Source organism: Mustela nivalis, assembly GCF_964662115.1.
Source record: "Mustela nivalis genome assembly, chromosome: 18".
Classification (NCBI taxonomy): domain Eukaryota; kingdom Metazoa; phylum Chordata; class Mammalia; order Carnivora; family Mustelidae; genus Mustela; species Mustela nivalis.
In genome coordinates, this window is record NC_139037.1 from 45,102,138 (window position 1) to 45,120,791 (window position 18,654).

Below are 18,654 nucleotides of genomic sequence, written 5' to 3' on the forward strand. Positions count from 1 at the left end.
CTACTACCGCGCCAGTTGACGAACGGCGCACGCGCACTGTGGAATGGCGGTCGCTGTTCAGCCCACAGCGGTGACGGTTGAATTTTTAAAGAAGGCTGCCCCTGAACTCACGACTGCGGTATCAAGACCTGCGCTGAGATCAAGAGGTCCACACTTAAGCGACTGAGCCACCCAGGTGCGCCTGGATGAGTCTTTTAATAGAAAAACACACGTGAAACAGTAGCAACATAATCTCTTGGCAATCCAGATGGCCAGGGGTTCAGTTCTTCACCTTGGGAGGTGGCCTGTGAGAGGAAGGAGAGGCGATTCAGAGCTTGTCACCATCTGGGACACTCCTACCAACGGCTGACCTGCAGGGCTCGGTCTGCGTGGGCTGCCTGCCCCTGCTCACCTGTACACACCCACCACCACGGCGTGGTCTCTCTCATAGGGCTCTAAGGTCAGCTGCTCCTGGGGCTTCATGTTCTCCTGCTGCATCTTCTTCACTTCAGAGGCAAACACAGCCTCAGCAGAGGCCGTGGAGTCAATGCAGTTGGCCTACAGAAGACGGAATTTAAGTTCGCAGCAAGGCTTTGGGCTCTTTTCCCTTTTTTGTATGCTCTTTAAACCAGCAGTATTTGTTTTCATTGGAAACTCCGTGAAACTCAGGTTTTGGAAATGTAGGGAAAGACTTCGTTAGAGAAGTTTTCCAATTTGATTTGGACTTCACACAGAGACCTATTTATCTTAAAGCCAGTGTTTTAATTTTATATCCAGTTTTTTTTTTTCCTTTTTCACCTCTTACTTCCTTTTCTTTAACAATAGTAATAATGTTGAGAATACTAAAACAAATGTAACAAAAGGCTAACGAATGGTGAATCTGGCTGAAAAATCCCTACTTCAAAATAAAACATTTTTCAAATTGCATCTAGCATTCATCTTAAGTTTATTTTAGGGGCGCCTAGGTGGCTCAGTTGGTTAAGTGTCTGCCTTCAGCTCAGGCTATGATTGCAGGGTCTTGGGATAGAGCCTGGCATAGGGCTCCCTGCTCAGCAAGGGAGCCTGCTTCTCCCTTTCCCTCTCCTGCTTGTGCTCTCTGCCTCAAATAAATCTTAAAAATAAATACATAAATAAAATTTTATACCAGGCTCTATTCTAAACACTACATATATATTGATAAATTTAATCCTTGTATCAACACTAAAAGAGATAGGACTAATCCCTCTACTTGACACGTAAAGAAACAGGCAGGCACATAGGTTAGGTAACTTGCTCAGAGTCAGTGCAAGCTGGAATTCAAAATCAAATGATCAACTCCACGATCATGCACTTGACCATTCTTTGCCTATTTAAACTGAAAGCCTTTTAGTTTTATAGACGTTTTCCATCATGTGCTATTTGGAGGGGGGGCAGGGATAGAGTCTGGGAATAGACTGGATTAGTAGGATGGAAGGCCCCCTGTTTTTGAGTAGCTGCTTGGCAGTTACAAAGAAGATACTACCACCCCATCTTAAACTCCTCCAAGCCCCGCACCTTAATAGAAATCACGAAGTGTCCTCCGTTACGAAGGAAAGTATGGGCATTCAGGGCTACGATCCGGGTCTGGTCTGGCTGGGCCACGTCGGCAAAGATCACATCCACCATCGCTAGGAAGAAGTGACAGTTACAAGCTGGATCCACCCCACCTTCTCAGCCCCTCCCATGAGGCCCCATCACCAGCAGGTTCCTGCCAGAGTCCTCCCTGCTTCCAGTCTCCCTTCACCCCACCAATCCCCCTCCCTCCACTGTGCTCCCAGGATGGGTCCAAAACCCAATCACACAATCCACTCACTCCTCTTGTAAACCATGATTGCCACCTACTCTGTGGCCAGCCCCGGGCCAGGTGTGGGGGACACAGAGACAAGTCAGACCCGGACCCTGCCCTCGAGACACTCCCAGGTCTGGGGTGGGGGGGAGGGGAGACAGACACGTCATCAAAAAGGCAAGTAAAGGTGAGCACTTACAGGCAAAAGTGTCTGCGGGACTGTCAAAAGTGACATACATTGCAGGACAAAGGGTATAGTATGAATGCATGGGGGGAAAAAAACCCTCAAAACTAGAGGAATGCAAAGTATTATTTTTAAGCCAATGTGACTGAATAAAACAATCAAAAACATAGTATAATGAAAACTGATTTTTTTAAACTGGGGAAAGCAGACAAAAAATTGCTTGTATTGGTTACCTCTGAGGGTGGTTTACAAGGAATTCCAGTTTTACATTATGCTTCCAATTTTTTCTTTAAACACAGTAATAGTCACAGTGGGTCCCTCTAGGCCAGACCACACTCAGTTTATCCTTTCTGGGTTATGATCGCCCCAGGTGATGAGTAGGAAGACCTCTGAGGGAGGCTGTTATACGTAAGCCAGGGAAGCATATCAAGTACCATATTTTAGAGGGAGGCGGGATGTATGAGGGTGCCCGATACCCGAGCTCCACAACCCCACCCAGCTCCCCTCATCCCCTTCATTCCAACAGACTCAGAAAGTCTGCTCATCCACTCTGATTCCATTCCAATCAGGGCTCTGGCCACCTCTTCCAGACACCCTGGTGTGGCCTGGCCTACACAAGCTGAGCCAACCCCCAGAGCCCTCACCGATGAGCATGCGGTACTTGTGTGGGTGCCGAGCGTCCTCGATAACAGGAATAATGTTGGTCCTCTTCTTGGCCAAGTTAATGAGGTCACGGCCAGAGCGGTGTGAGAACTCGACTGCATAGACTAGACCGTCCTAAAATAAATCAAATAATAAAAAGACTGGTCCCAGGGGCACCTGGGTGGCTCAGTTGTTAAGCATCTGCCCTCAGCTCAGGTTATGATCCCAGGGTCCTAGGACAGAGGCCCGCCATCAGGCTCCCTGCTCAGCGGGAAGCCTGCTTTTGGACATGAACACTGCAAGTAGCGTCCCTTCAAATGCCCGAATCAAAATCCTGCCGTTTGACAACTGTTGTTGCCAAGGGTTATTTGATCCCTCTTGACTTGATCTGAGAGCCCAGTCCCCCAATACAGGCCTCAAACGAGGAAGCCAGAGCACAGCAATGAAGTCCTAACAGCTTACAATGGGCCAGGAACTGCTCTAAGTACTTCACAGGAATTCACTCCTTTAGCTTCAAGATATTCCAGAGGGTAAACTGAGGCTCAGAGGGCTTTCATAACTTGCCGAAGGCCACCTCACTGTTAAATGCCCACATCAGAGCCTGGGGTTTTTAACCACTAAATGACACAGCCTACAGTCATGCGGAGGAGTGGGGGGATCCTGAAGTGAGCTGCGCTGGGGTCCTCTAACCAGGGAGCCTGCACAGTGACACAGAAATGCAGGCCCAGAAACTGACACCTGTTCTTTTAAGAGAAACCAGAAGACCAGACTTGGGGGCAAACGTTTTGAAAGAGGGCAAACAATTCCAACCGTCTCCACCCTGGGCCCCTCTAACTGCACTTACTCCGTACCCATGTCCCTTCCCTCTAGATGAACTCATGAGTGAGACTAAATGAGGCTTTGGAGACCGGATGCTTGGAGCTGCTCTTTCTCCCACAGGTGCTCTCCAGGAAGGACCTAGCCCCAAGCCACACCTCTCCCTCCCTTCCACCTCACCACTTGCCCTTACTCACCCCTCCTTCTCCTCCCATCCACTCACCGGGCCTACAATGTCAGAGACGTGGGAGACAGTGGTGCCTGATGCAGCCCCAAGGTAGAGCACCTTGGCCCCTGGCTTGATATGGATCTGGTCCACGCCGCCCAGGATTGCTGCTGCCAGCTTGGAGCGGAAGGGGTTCCAGGCACGGTACTCGATTTTGTCATCTCCTTCCTAGGCCGGGAGAGGTGGGGATGGAAGATAGTGCCAGGCTTTTCTGCTAGACCCCACTGCCCTTCGCCCCAGGGCTCTGAGCGCTTGTTCATTGTTCAAGAAATAAACACAGGTACACATCAGTGACCGTGACAGCCGCAGGGCCTGCCCTCTCATGGAGGTTATCAACTCAGGTAGAAGGAGGCAGGGACAGACCATAAACAGAGAGACGAGAGATCACATCCGTTAACAGCAAGACCTGTGCATTCATTCGCCAAACTTTCGCTGTGCCAGCACAGACTGTGGGCCAGACCCTGTGCCAGGCACTAGGGAGGTACACTGAATGAGACCAAGACCCCTGCCCTCAAGGAGTAAGTATACACTGAACTAACACATATGGGACAGTAGCCAGGGACAGCTGCTAGGGCAAAGATCAAGTCAGGAAAGAGGAAATGAAGTAGGGGGAATGGACTGAGGGACAGCGGAAGATGAGACAGGGTGACCAGCGAAGAGCCCAGAAGGAGGCACTTGCAGTAGACCCAAAGGAGCTGCGGGCCAAGCAAGTTATCTGGGGAAGTGCATTTGAGGCAGCAGGAAAGGCAGCAGAAAGCCCAGAGCAAGAGTGTGCCTGGCCATTAAGAAAATGACATGAGATAACAGGGTGGAGGGTGGGCAGTGACGGCTGCTTCTGACAGATCAGGTGCTGTAAGGTGGCCTTGTGAGAAAGGGAACCAGCCACACGCACACAGCTGGGAGAGCCGTACTCCACGCAGAGGGAGGAGAGAGGAGGTCCGTATGGTCAGAGGGGAGACAGGGGGAGCTGGAATGTGCAGGGTCTTCTGGGCCACACTGAGGACCCAGGACCCACAGAAGTGGGGATCTGACTTCTGGATTAAGATGATCCTCCTGGTGGGGGCAGGGAGAATAGACCGCTGGCCACCCTGTCAGCAGGGGCTCTGCTCTCACCGCAATAGAGACTCTCTTCTCTCCATATACTGATTCTCCAGGAACCAGATTCTTGGTGACAAGGGCATCTTCCTTTCCTCGACAAATGAAGACACCTAAGCGAGGAAAACAGTACAAGGTGAAGACCCTGGGCCACACCCCACCACACCCCACCTTCGGCAGCTCCCGGCCCACCTCACTCACCTTCATGCCGATGAGGCTCCACCATCACATTCTTCCCCGACTGATTTCCTCTTTTTCCTCCCCGACCGCGACCCCGGTTGCCACCAGACTGGAAACCTCCACCTGCAAGGCAGGAGGCCGTGAGAGAGGGAGATCCCATGACCTCTTCCCTCCCCGCACCCCGAGCCCAGGCAAAGCCTCCTGATCCTGTGTCACTTACCACCTCGTCCTCCTCCTCGGCCTCGGCCCCTAAAGCCGCCACCCCGACCTCTGCCCCCGCCAAAGCCTCCTCGGCCTCCACCACGACCACCACGGTCACCGAAGCCCCCTCGGCCACCAAAGCCACCCCCACGGGGGCTGAAACCTGTAATGGCAACAGAAAGAGGAATCAGAGCACGATGAGGCTGGAGAAGTTACATCTCACGATTCCACTGGGAGGGGTCCCTGATATCCCCAACAGCAGAAAAATCAGGGGCCAACCCAGAGGTTCCACCGGCAGATAAAACTGGGGTATATTCATCGTCAACAATCACAAGGATCTACAGTTACACGCAATAGGTAAATAATCTTAAAGAGTCATAAGTTAAGTGAAAAAGCAAGTTGAAGAAAACCACATCCAACATAGTATCTCTTATAAAGTTCAGCAACAACTAAAATGAAATGATGTCAGGCTGTAACCCACAAGCCACGCCCCCCACCCCGCCATCCCCAGGCAAGAGGATGATAATGTAAAACTCAAATTAGTGGGGATTCGGGTAGGGGTGGAACACCTAGGTACACGGAGGTTACTGTCAAAGTTCTGCTTTTGTGGGTCAGATAGCAAATCTGCAGAATCCACTCTATTTTCAGTGTTAGCGTGGAGCAGCTCATTGTAGCAGCAGGGGCCCAGTGACCCTGGCAACATTTCCACGCCCTCCCACCCCCTGAACTTGGGTCTGGAGGGGAGGTGGGCATGATGTCTTTCCTGCTACCGGATCTCCCTGCTCACAAACCTGCAGAAGTCTCTCCCACCTCAGGGAGAAAAAAACAAGAAAAAAAAATTGAATTGTCCTTTATGGGTGAGTGACAATGTATAAACAATTTAGGGCTTGTCAACAGGACTGAAAGTTGAAGGGAAAAGATTCAGGGAGATCTGATTTTCATCAGCTCAGGTCAGAGCAAACCCGTCCACTTCACGGAGCCCATAACGATGGTGGAAGCAGATGGAATTCTGGTGCTAATAGATTCAACAGCTGACTTTTCTGTGCCAGGGTCCCAAGCTCAGCCGTACGTTCGGCAAATCCCATGAGTTGTAAGATAATAGTGTAAATGTTGGTGATGCTTTAAGATGATTTCACTTGATGTCAACTATTCAATAGTAAACTTGCCAGAGTTTTTGTAAAGATGCATTACTATGTTCACACGCTAGGAAAGCTTCATGTATCATAATGCCATTAAAAATGAAAACATAGGAATGCCAGGGTGGCTCAGTGGGTTAGGTTAAGTGGCTGTTTTCAGCTCAGGTCATGATCTCAGGGTCCTGGGATCCTGAGAGCCCTGCATCAGGCTCCTTGCTTTGAAGGCTAGGATGGGGAGTCTGCTTCTTCCTCTGCTCTCAGTACCCCACCCCCAACTCCTGTGCTCTCTCTCTCAAATAAATAAAATCTTTTAAAAAAACCTTTTTTTTTTTAAAGATGAAAATAAAAAACTTTTTATCGGTATTACTAATTTAAGTGTTAAAAGTTAAGTCTGGGTACTCCTGAAGAGTTGGCCTACCTTTACTCCCTAATGTCCTCTAGAGTCTCCTGTCCACACAGCAGCTAGGGATTGACCTTTCCCAAAGCACGAAATTGGATCTCTTCATCCCCCTGCCCTAAATCCCTTCAGTGGTTTTCTGTCACGTTGAAAATGCATCCAAAATTCCTTTCTCTGGCTTCCAAAGACCGAAATCAGTGACTCTCACCTTTGGCTAAACTCTGGAATGGACAGATCCTGTTTAGGTGTCTGGTGTAGGAGCCTGAGCACAAGGCTTTTTAAAGTTCCCCAGGTGATTTTATTTTTTATTTTTTTATTTTTAAAAGTTTTTATTTATTTATTTGATGGAGATCACAAGTAGGCAGAGAGGCAGGCAGAGGGAGAGAAGGGGAAGCAGGCTCCCCACTGAGCAGAGAACCCGATGCAGGGCTCGATCCCAGAACCCCCGGACCATGACCTGAGCCGAAGGCAGAGGCTTAACCCACTGAGCCACCCAGGCGCCCCCTCCTCAGGTGATTTTAAATGTGCAGCCCAAAGAGAAACCACCACCACCCAACTCTGGCTCCCGTTGACTTTTGTGACCTCTTTCTATGCCGGGTTCTTTGTGCTCTTCCTCCTCAAACTCCCTCTCCAGCTTCTAAACTTTTATTTTTATTTACTTATTTATTTAATTTTAATTAATATTATTTTAAAAAGATTTTATTTATTTATTTGTCAGAGAGAGAGGGAGGGAGAGCATGAGCAGGCAGAGTGGCAGGCAGAGGCAGAGAGAGAAGCAGGCTCCCTGCTGAGGAAGGAGCCGGATGGGACTCGATCCCAGGATCCTGGGATCATGTCCTGAGCCGAAGGCAGTGGCTTACCCCACTGAGCCACCCAGGCATCCCAAAACCTTTTTATTCCTGCTGTTCCCACTGCCTGGGTCCTGGAGACATTTGCTAGGCTCACCCACTTGCTCACTGCGCTCAGATCTCTGATGAAACGTTCCTTCCAGAAGGGCCTTTGAGCTGCCTACCTTTACCCAGCTTTCTTGTTTTTCCTATCAGTCATCACACATGGCACTCTTTATTACTGCCTGACTCCTGCACCAGAATCAAGGCCCCAAGGAATCGGGATGTTTTAGTTGTTTTGCATCCCCAGAACCATGCACGACGCTTGGCACTAAGTGGCTCAATAAACATTCAGTGAGCTGTGTGCCGATGACTCCTACACCCCTGCGTTCTGCCTCAGGGGGAAAAACATCCTTTCTGTTCAGGAAGCAGGTGATGGCATGGTGACGAGAACCCTGGTCCCCTCCCCTTGAGTAGTTCACGTGTCCCATACAGGGCAATGGAGATGCCACTCCCAACCCTAGAGTGTAGGGATAGTTCATGGGAATCCTGCAAAACTTCATCTGTAAGACCGAGATACGGTGATAACACAGCACCCACCACATGGAGCTGCAAAGAATAAATTACTTAATATGCACAAAGCACTTCCCTCAACACAGCGCCTGGCACACAGTTTGCATAGGAGTGTTCAAATGAAAGGAGGGAGAGTCCCCCTCCCCTCCCTCTTAGGGGAGACTCCACTGGGCCTAAGAGACTCTCAATCCAGGCCTGTGGAACAGAGACCCGAGAAGTGCGGCCACGGCAGGGGGCATGGGGGCACGGGTGCCAACTCTCAGGCCCAGATACTCAAAACATATCTTAATTCGTTTCAGGTCCTGGGGAGCTTACAAAAATGTACTAAAAGCACCCACTCCTCAGGGAAACTATACATTCGCACATGCTTTTCCAGGAGTTTTAGGAGGAGGTTCCCTGGTTTAAACCCTACTCTCCGCCCACAATCTGTCACAGCTCAGAAAACGGATACTCCGTCCTTCGGGTTACACATGCCCAAGCCCCGAGGGCTCCTTGACCCTTCTCTTATACCCACATACAAGCTGCTGGCTCTATCTTCAAAATACATTTCCAAACTGGGACAATGTATCAGGTGGATCCACTACTACCATCCTGGTCCAAGGCTGTCACCTCCCAGATCACAGCAACAAGCTTCCCACTGATGCGCTCGCTTCCACTTCTGTTCCCCTGACACACGCACAAGCCAGAAGGATTCTTCTAAATGCGTCCGTCAGACTGCATCACATCCCTGCTCAAAATCTCCCCAAGGCTTCTTCTCTCACCCAGACTCAATCCTTTGTAAAGAGCTGATTCCTTTTTCTTCTTTTTTTAATTTTATTTATTTATTTCACAGAGATCACAAGTAGGCAGAGAGGCAGGCAGAGGTTGGGGGTGGGGGGAGCAGGCTCCCCTCTAAGCAGAGAGCCCAATGCAGGGCTCGATCCCAGGACCCTGAGATCATGCCCTGAGCTGAAGGCAGAGGCTTAACCCACTGAGCCACCCAGGCGCCCCCGTGAAGAGCTGACTCTTAACAACTTCTGCAACTTCATAGCCTAACATAATGAGGGAAGGGTTAGGAGGAAGGTGTCTCCTCCATTCCTGGGGGGAATCAGATTATAGGGTGCCTGCCTGCATGCCAGTGTCTGACGGGAGATACACAGTCCAGCACCCCCCCCCCATTCTATCTGATCTCCAAATTCTGAAGAGAAAGGGGGTTTCACAGGGGATACAAGGATCCACAAACACAGCTGCCCCGCCCACCAGATGACCCTATATCTCCACACACTGAGGGAAAAGATTAGGGGATAACAAAGATCTGCACTAGGAAACAGACCTTCTGGGTCAGTGGGAAGATTTCCTCAAACTCTAGTGGAGCAAGTTGCGGGGAGGGGCACAGCCTGACTCAGAAAGACCTAAGATGCCAGGGAGAAAGACCCTAATTTTGCTACTCTTAAGAAGAACAATAAAGGGGCGCCTGGGTGGCTCAGTGGGTTAAAGTCTCTGCCTTCGCTCAGGTCATGATCCCAGAGTCCTGGGATCCAGCCTGGAATCTCGGGCTCCCTGCTCAGCGGGGAGCCTGCTTCCCCCCCACCCCCGCCTGCCTTGTGATCTCTCTCTGTCAAAATAAATAAAAAATCTTAAAAAAAAAAAAAAGAAGAACGATAAAGCTAACAATTAGAAACAGCACTATGTGTCAAGCCTTGTGCTACTTTCCCCCCAGCTTTATTAAGATCTGACATATGGCATCGTGTAAGGCTACTGTGTACAACCTGTTGATTTGTACACTTAAATATTGCAGAAAGATTACCACGATATGCTATTTTTTCTTAATACGATCTTGCTAAAATTATAACCGGAAACCATTTTACTGATAAGAAAACTGAGATTCAGAGAGGTAATGCCACTTGCCCAAGGTCACACAGTATCTTAAAAAACAAAGCTAGCACTGAAATTTATGAACTAAGACCTTCCTACTGTCAAAGCCTGGACTATCATCAATCTTCCACCAGGGAAGTGGGGTGGGTTCGTGAGAACCTCGGGGAAAATCAAATGAATAAAATCCCTCATGTCCTGTGACTATTTCCCCCTCACCCCCCACCCCAAGCTAAGCCTATCTTGGGCTTGTGAAGGTTCATCTCACCCGAGTTGAGAATCACGATCACTCAAACCTCAGAGACTCGCCTCTCGGGAGAGTAGAGAGCGGGAAAGTGGGACAGAGAAAGCTACACACTGTCAAAGCAGGAGTCTTCATTCACTTGGGCCCTCTCTGAGAAGCTGGCCCGGGACCTAAGGGGATGGATGGTCGTTGCGGCGGGGACACAGAAAGCAAACGGGAGTTCTCCTGGACCCCAAATCGAGACTCTCCACCTGTGAACCAAGACATTAACCCCAAATCCCACGACCTGAGATCCAAGCCCCCAGATGCCTGAATCCAGACTCTGGGTCAGCACTCAGGGGTCTGCCACCCCCAGCCCAACAACTAAGACCCCTAATGACGGCCTCTGTGAGATGAATCCTACCTAGTTCAGGAACCCCCCCATTTCAAGCCCAATATGCTCGACTCACGACTGTAACCTCCAAAGCCAGTCACACACCTCCAGACCAGGAACCCGAACCCCAAGCTCGGCTACCATCACAAGGCGGAACCAATACCCCCTAACCACAGGAGACCGGAACCAGGACCCCGACCCCACAAGACACCGGAGCCCCTGCCCCTAAGCCAAGGCCCCGCCCCTCCGACGCCGGTCGGGCGCTTCGATTCCCGCCGGCCCCAGCCCCTGACCCCTGACCCTGGACCCCAACCCCGGCCTGCACCTGGCTTCATGGCGAGAGCTCAGCTCCCCGGCTCAGGACTCTGGAGCGACCCAGACTACACGAGTCTGGAGCTTTCGCACGTGGAAAGGAGCGCACGCGCGGCAGCGTACGGCGCGTGACGCATCTTCGCAACCCCGCCCCTCGGAGCCCCGGCTGCTTCCGCGGCACGGAGTGCGCGCTGTGGGCGGGGCTTCGTGCACCTCGGACGGCACCGCCCCCCTCCGCCGTTTTGGCGCTGTCTTTACGCGCAGCTTACGCTGCTTGCGTTGCGGTCGCTACGATGATCGCGCTTCCCGCGTCCTCTTCGCGATTGTGAGTCTCCGGGTAATCCGGGCTCATCAGCAGGCCTTTGCACGCCTTGTGCCCTCTGCTTGTCTTCTCTATTTCTTTTACTTCTTTATCTTTCTTCCTTACTTCCTTCCCTCTTTCTCTCTTCCTTCCCTTCCTCCCTTCCTTTTTTTTTCTTTTTCTTCCTTTTTTTCTTTTCCTTCCTTCCTTCCTTTTTTTTTTTTTTTAAGATTTTATGTATTTACTTGCAAGCAGGAGGAGCGCCACAGGAAACGGAAGAAGCAAGCTCCAGACTGAGCAGGGAGCCCGATGTGGGGTCAGTCCCAGAGCCCTGGGATTATGACCTGAGCCACCCAGGCATTTCATCTCTTCTCTATTTATAATTAACTACCTAAGGCCCCTCTATACTGGAAAACTCTCCCTGACCCATTCCCCCGCTAAGAACAGGGAAGACTCTGGGCTTAATATTATAAGCATTTATGCACCAGGTGCCCTATGCACTGAGAATATAGCAATGAACACATCCAAATCCCCACCCTTCTGGAGTTCATCTTCTAGTGGGAGAAACAGATACCAAGATATATTAGAAACAGAAACCAAGATATTGGAAGGCAAAAAAGGTGCTTTGGAGAAATAACAGCAGGGAAAGAAGAAAGGACTGTTAGAGGAGGGGTGACATTCCTTCACTGGAGGTCAAGGAATGCATCAGGTGACTTAAGCAAAGAGCTAAAAGAGGTGAGGAGTGAGGTATGCTCCTGTCTGGGGAAAGAGAGTTTTAGAGGATTGTTTGTGCAAAGGGCCTGGGGCAGGGAGGGTATGGAGGGTTGGAGAAGCAGTGAAGGGTGTGGCTGGGGCAGAGTTAGCCCTCAGAGTGGAAGGAGACGAGAGCAGGGAAAGTTGTGTGGGGCCTTGTGTGCCATGGGGAGGACTTTGGCTTTTACTCTGAGTGATCTGAAGCTATGGAAGGTTCTTGAACAGAGAAGGGTTGTGGTCTGACATGGGAGCACTCTGTCTGCAGGTGGGAAACAGTGTGGGAGTTGCCCTGAAAGAAGGAAGACCAAGGGGGAGACTGCTGTGGTGGATCAGGTAGCAGACAAGGAAGGACAAGATCAGGGTACAGGCAGGGCAAAGAGGGAGGAGTGAGTGGATTCTGCACAAGTATTGGGAATTTGTGACTTGTAATTTTATAATATTAATATTTATCCTCATATTCATTCCACAAAGCAAAACAAGTGCTACTATGAGAAATTACTAAAAACCTCCAGGAGAATGAACTGGTCTGTCCCATTCATTGCTGTATCACCCAGTACCTAGAACAAGGCCTGGCCCAGAGTAAGTGCTTTACTTGGTTGTTCTCTCTCAATCTCTCTCTCTCTCTCTCTCTCACACACACACACACACTGGCCAGGAATTTTCAGAGATTATGATTTTATTCATTTTAAAACTTTTTGAAATACGACATGCTTACAGAAACGTACATGCAACTGTGCAGTTTTACGAGTTATCACAAAGGGGGGAACCCATATCACTGCCACCCAAGCCCACAAAGAGGGCATTACCAATACTCTTAAAGCCCCCTTGTGACCCTTCTCTTAGGTCTCTCTCACTATGTACCCTGTTCCCACCTTGCTTTCTTCACTTCATATCCCAGAGATCAATACTGTGCAGTGTATACAAATATACCTTATTTTACCTTCATCTGCAGAGTTGTCCATCATGTTAGATCAACCAGTCCCCTACTAATAGACATCTGGATTGTCTTTTTTGTTGTTGTTGCAGGTTTGTTGTGAAGCTTAGAAATATTATATATGAATAACCTGACATATTGAATCATTCAACATATGTACATTTCTTTTTCTGCTAATTGCCTGTGTATATCCTCATTTTTTTTCCTAATTGGACTGTTATCTTTTTCTTATTGATTTGAAGGAGCACTTTTCATACTGTGGATATAATCCTTTACTATGTAAAGGATTTACTATGCAATCTTTGCTCCAGGTTAATCATTGGTCATTTACTCATTCAATAAATATGTACCGAGCATCTACTATGTGCTAGTTTCTGGGAATAAAGTGGTGACTGTGGGGCCCTGGGTGGCTGAGTGAGTTAAAGCCTCTGCCTTTGGCTCAGGTCATGATCCCAGGGTCCTGGGATCGAGCCTCGCACCAGGCTCTCTGCTCGGCAGGGAGCCTGCTTCCTCCTCTCTCTCTGCCTGCTTCTCTCCCTTCTTGTGATCTCTGTCTGTCATATAAATAAATAAAACCTTTAAAGTGGTGAATGAGACAGATGTAGTCTCTACCTTTGAGTTACTTCTAATTGGGCAGAAATTCAAATAAATGTAATTTTGAAGTGTAGTAAATGCTAGGAAGGAAAGAAGCAAGCAGGCAGGCATCTGGGACAGAGGGTAACAGAGGGAATCCACTTTGAGTGAGGTGGCTGTGGAAGGCCTCTCTAAGGTAGTAACATATAAGCTGACATTTGAGGGATAAGCAGCAGCTAGTCATGTGCCAAGTGCACAGAAGTGAAATGGGAAAATTTGGCATGTTCAGTACATCGAACGAGCAGGTTTCCAAATCATAATTGGCAAGGTAGCAACTGAAGATGAGTCAGAAGAGGTGGACAGGGGCCTTATAGGAAAAGGTGAAGAATTTGATTTTATTATAAGAGAATGTATAGCTAATGGTCCCTCTTGTATGTTAACAAGAGTCATAGAGAAGTGGTGAGAATGGATTGCAAAAGGGGAAGAGCAGATAGGGGTCTGTTGGCATTGTCACCATGAATGAGGGTGATGGTTTCACCGGTGGGCTTAAGAAAGTGGATATGCTTTGATACAACCCAACAGGGTATGTTGATGAACTGAGGTGGGGGGCAGGAAGGGAGGAAAGAATGATCCCTGTTTTCTGACTTCTATGGCTGAGTGGAGGCAATGCTATTCACTGAGGTGGGGAAGGCCACTGTGGGAAGGCTGAGGGACGGGGTTGGAAAAGAAGAGGGTTTCAAATTTTTTTTTTTAAGATTTTATTTATTTGACAGAGAGATATCACAAGTGGATAGAGAGGCAAGCAGAGAGAGAGAGAGAGAGAGAGAGAGAGAGAGGAAGAAGTAGGCTCCCTGAAGAGCAGAGAGCCCGATGTGGGACTCGATCCCAGGACCCTGAGATCATGACCTGAGTGAAGGCAGAGGCTTAACCCACTGAGCCACGTGCCCCAGGATTTCAAATTTTGACTCGTGGATAGGATTGACACATTAAATCTCCACTCCAACTCCATGAGGTGGGTACTTTCATGAACTCTGCTTTAAATATGATGCTGTTGGGGCATCTGGGTGGCTCAGTTGGTTAAGCGTCTGACCCTTGGTTTTGGCTCAGGTCATGGTCTCAGGGTCTTGAGATGTGGGAGCCCTCATCATGCTTGGTGCTCAGTGGGGAGTCTGCTTGAGAGTCTCTCCCTCTCCCTCTCTCTCTGCCCCTTCCTCTGCCCACAAACTCTCTCTAAAATAGAGGTGGTGTTGAGTGACTGAATCCCTTCAGAATTCTTATGTTGGAACATAATCCCCAATGTGAAGGTATTTGGAGGTGGGGCCTTTGAGAGGTGATTGGGTCGTGAGGGCGGAGCCCTCATGGATGAGATTAGTGCCTTTATAAAAGAGGTCCCAAAGGGCTCCTTTGCCCCTCTTCCCTGTGAGGATACATGAGAAGAGAGCCAACTATGAACAGGGAGTGGGCTCTCACCAGACACTGAGTCTCCTGGTGCCTTGACCTTGGACTTCCCAGTCTCTGGAAAGGTGAGAAATAAGTGTTTGCTCTTTATAAGGCATCCATTCTGTGGTATTTTGTTTTAGCAGCTGCACAGACTAAGACATACGAGGAAACTGAGTGGCAGAGAAATTCACTTGTTGGACTGTAAATGATAAAGCTGAAATCTATTCATCCCTCTTTCTATTTTCGACTCCTTCCCTCAATCCAATTGTTCATCTTCTCATCTACTCTTTTTTTTTTTTTTTTTTAAAGATTTTATTTATTCATCAGAGAGGGAGAGGGAGAGAGAGTGAGCACAGGCAGACGGAATGGCAGGCAGAGGCAGAGGGAGAAGCAGGCTCCCCGCCGAGCAAGGAGCCCAATGTGGGACTCGATCCCAGGACGCTGGGATCATGACCTGAGCCGAAGGCAGCTGCTCAACCAACTGAGCCACCCAGGCGTCCCTTCTCATCTACTCTTTTAATTATCCATGTCCCTATCTTCCCATTTCTCCACGCCCCATCTGCCCATCCATGTCTCCTCCCTCCTCCCTCCCTTTCTCCTCCCTTCTACCCACCCATAATCCATCCATCCCTCCCTCCCTCCCTCCATCCATCCATCCAACCATCTTTTCACCCCCCAAATTTATTGTGCAGGCATCTGGCAGCTGCTGTGCAAGAAGGAAAGTCGGGGAGGAGGAGGCATGAGACAGACACACTGGCATGCAGCTTAGCCTGAGATATTTATTCAGTGCTCTTGTAGTTGGCCTTGGAGACTCATCAAAGGGGTACAACAGTGTAGGGGCACACATGGACACTGTGCACCCCCCAATTATTCAGTCTCCAGGAGGCTCAGGTCATGAAGTCCTCATTCCCAGTAGATGACTGACCAGCTGTCACTGTAAGAGACAGACTCTTAGCATTTCCTCTTGCAGACTGAGCACTTACCGCGACTTACCCCGACTGCCCACTTCCCATGAGGACCCAGGTGCCCCTGCCCCAAGTACCCTGGCTTCCATGCTATACCCCTTACCATGGGGAGAAGTCCTGCATTCTCCAGATGTCCGTTTTCATTTTCCGGAGTCATTCTCGTCATTGGTCTGGTCCCCGTCAAAGTTTCCACAGACCCCACACAGCTTCCCAGCATGGGTTTCGCTGACCATCACAGCCAGCTTCCCTTTGAGGTCAAGCCACACCTGGACCCCAGCCTTCTGGTTAACGCTCACGGAGCCATCGGGATTCTTATGTATGGACACAGATGCTGATAACTCAGCTGGGAGGGCCACATGGATGCCATTCACCTGGTGGTGGTAGGGGAAACATAGGTGAGACTAGAGCCACAAAAGAACTGGAGGGTTACCAGGAAGGAGCCTTCAAGCAGGAAAACAAGTTCAAGGAGCAAAAGCAGAGACACAGGTGCCAAAGGAGACAAAGACATGGATAGAGGCATGGTATTAACAGATGCATACATAAGCTAGCTGGAGATTTGGACAGATGGTTAAAAGGACAGACAGTTGACAGAGAGATGGGTCAATGGATAAGTAAGGATGCAAAAAACATCTCAAGGGCAGCTGGGGTGGTGAGGAGTACTTTGTACCAGACAGATAAACACACAATCCAACCCCAGCATCATCCTTTCCGGTTCTCTTTTTCAAACAAAAAACAAAATAAAACAAAACAACACTTGTATGTGTCCTGTAAGTAACTGGTTCCCTAACAAAAGCAACTTCATGCTTTATTTTCTCAATGCTGATGTCTGAAGACAAGTAATGATCTAGAAAGTATCACAATCATGTGAGAAAATTACAGTTTCTCTGTCATAAGCTGTGGACTCAGTAACCTTGGTAATTGTATGAGAGTTTTCCTTTAAATAACTTTTCATTGATGAGTTAATCCTTCTAGAGCCAGACTCCTTAGAGAAACTTCTTTGAATTAAATTTCTCTTTTAATAAATGATTTCTGTCTGTTCCCCTGTCAGGTGATTGGAAAGATAGGTAGATATTGCCTGGATAAATGGATGGATGGATGGATTGGTGGGTGGATGGTGGTTGGTTGGATGAGTGGATGGGTGGGTGTACACACTAGTGGGTGGATGGATGATGGGTGGGTGGAAGCATGGATTGATGGATGGACAGATGGATGGACTTGTAGGTGGATGGGTGGATGGATGATGGATGGGTGGACGCATGGATGCGTGGATGGATGGATGATGGATGGACTGGTAGGTGGATGGATGGATGGATGGATGATGGATGGGTAGATGAGGGGATGGATGGGTGTAAGGACTGTAGGTGAATGATGATAGGTGGGTGGAGAGAGGGAAAGAAGGAATGGAGGGAGGGAAAAGAGAGGGAGGGAGAAAGGGGAAAAAGGAAATAGGTAGAAGAATAGATGGCTGGAAGAAGGGAGAGAAAGAGAGAGATGCAGCGAAGGATAGTTGGAGGGGTGGATGCAGAGTTTCACCAGGCTTTAAGCTTTGGAAATATAAGAACTAGGTCTGTATCATCTGTCACTCAGTTCATGGTCTGCTGTAGACGCAACAGGGCTGATTGTATTCACAAAAACAAACTTCTCCTGGGAATCCTCTTGGGTGGCCAGGCCCCATTCTGGGTACTGGGGACAAAGTGATGACCAAGATGGATGGGACCACTGCCCACCTAAGGATTATATTCTAGTGATGAAGAAAGGCAAGAAACACGAACAAATAATGGATGACTACAGAAAGCGAGAAGTGTTTTGAAGGAAATCAAAGACCCTGATAGTATGGAGACTGGGATAGAGAGGAGGAACTTTGGTACATGGTCAGGAAAGGCCTTTCTGGAGAAGCACCGCTGGAACTGAGATCTGGAGGACGAGAAGGTGTCAACTCAGCCTGCCTGGGTGAAGAGCTTTGCAGTAGTAGGAACAGCACATGTGAAGGTCCGAAGCGGGAACAAGCCTGGTTTACTGAAAGGTCGGCCTGGCCAATCATTAGCATAGCTAACAAGGGATGGAGTTACCGGAAACAGGGTTGGAGGCCAGCAGGAGTCAGATCACACAAAACCTTGTATGTAGGCCAATGAAAGGAGGTGGCTTGAGTTTGGAATGCTGCTCTAGGAAGCCACCGTAGAGTTTTCCACATGATCTGATTCCCATTTCTCGAACATCTGTCTGCTCTGTAGAGAACTGTTTCTCTCCGTAGAAGGGCAAGGGGGAGGTCAAGAGTAGGGGTCTGTTAACCTGAATTATGGATCAAGAAGATGGCTTGAGAAAAGGAATGACTGGCCCAGATTTTTGGAAGGAGAGAATGCAAACCTCCCTGCTTCCAGCAAGGCTGAGTCTTGGCCCATCTCCAAGCGCTGGTGGGGGTTTGCAGACCATCCACCGAGGGGAGTGTGTGTGTGGAGCATCGTCTGTCTCTCTCCACTGAACCTAGAAGACCCCAGTGGATGTCTCTGCAATCAGTAAAAGGTCACAGAACTAGGGACATGCTCATCTGGGAACTTTAGTGTAGCTTGACGTCCATGTTTGGGTCTGGGGCTCTCCCGCATGGGCCATGAATAATTGGAATGTAAGTCAGCATCAGACTTCAGTTTGGCCAGATTCTCTCTGAGAAATCTGGAATGAGGGTGGCAAGAACCATGGGGTTTGGCAAACATAAATGTACGTGAGAGGAAGTCAAGAGGCAGAAGAGAGGGGGCACCAGAGCTGGAACAGACTCGTGGAGGCAGACAATGATAGGCTGAGCGGGGCCCGAAGAGCAAGCTGAGGGACAGGTGAGGAAAGGATCAGTGGCCAG

General features: G+C 49.1%; 2 protein-coding genes across 4 annotated transcripts in view; both read right to left on the reverse strand.

Annotated features, from left to right (window-relative positions):
• Positions 1-154: 154 nt before the first annotated feature.
• FBL (fibrillarin) lies at positions 155-11,056 on the reverse strand. Its single transcript, XM_082709246.1, has 9 exons — positions 10,854-11,056; positions 5,147-5,290; positions 4,948-5,049; positions 4,765-4,859; positions 3,649-3,819; positions 2,612-2,744; positions 1,513-1,625; positions 392-537; positions 155-284 (listed from the first exon to the last, which is right to left on the reverse strand). Exons 1-9 carry the CDS (start codon positions 10,861-10,863, stop codon positions 260-262), a joined length of 939 nt encoding a protein of 312 aa, XP_082565372.1. The 5' UTR covers positions 10,864-11,056; the 3' UTR covers positions 155-259.
• A 4,544-nt stretch (positions 11,057-15,600) lies between these two features.
• The window catches only part of FCGBP (Fc gamma binding protein), a 42,661-nt gene continuing 39,607 nt past the window's right edge, over positions 15,601-18,654 (reverse strand). For all 3 annotated transcript variants that reach the window (XM_082709194.1, XM_082709195.1, XM_082709196.1), the window contains 2 exons: positions 15,910-16,177; positions 15,601-15,775 (listed from right to left, as the gene is read on the reverse strand). In XM_082709194.1, coding sequence (XP_082565320.1) covers positions 15,947-16,177 — 231 coding nt within the window. In that variant the 3' untranslated portion in view covers positions 15,601-15,775; positions 15,910-15,946. The remainder of the gene's footprint in view (positions 15,776-15,909; positions 16,178-18,654) is intronic.

Coding starts and splice junctions, on each gene's coding strand:
- FBL (XM_082709246.1), bottom strand. Junction 3,820..4,764: donor AGAAGAGAGTCTCTATTGCG/GTGAGAGCAGAG, acceptor CTCCCGGCCTAG/GAAGGAGATGACAAAATCGA. Junction 285..391: donor GTGGTGGTGGGTGTGTACAG/GTGAGCAGGGGC, acceptor TTCCTCTCACAG/GCCACCTCCCAAGGTGAAGA.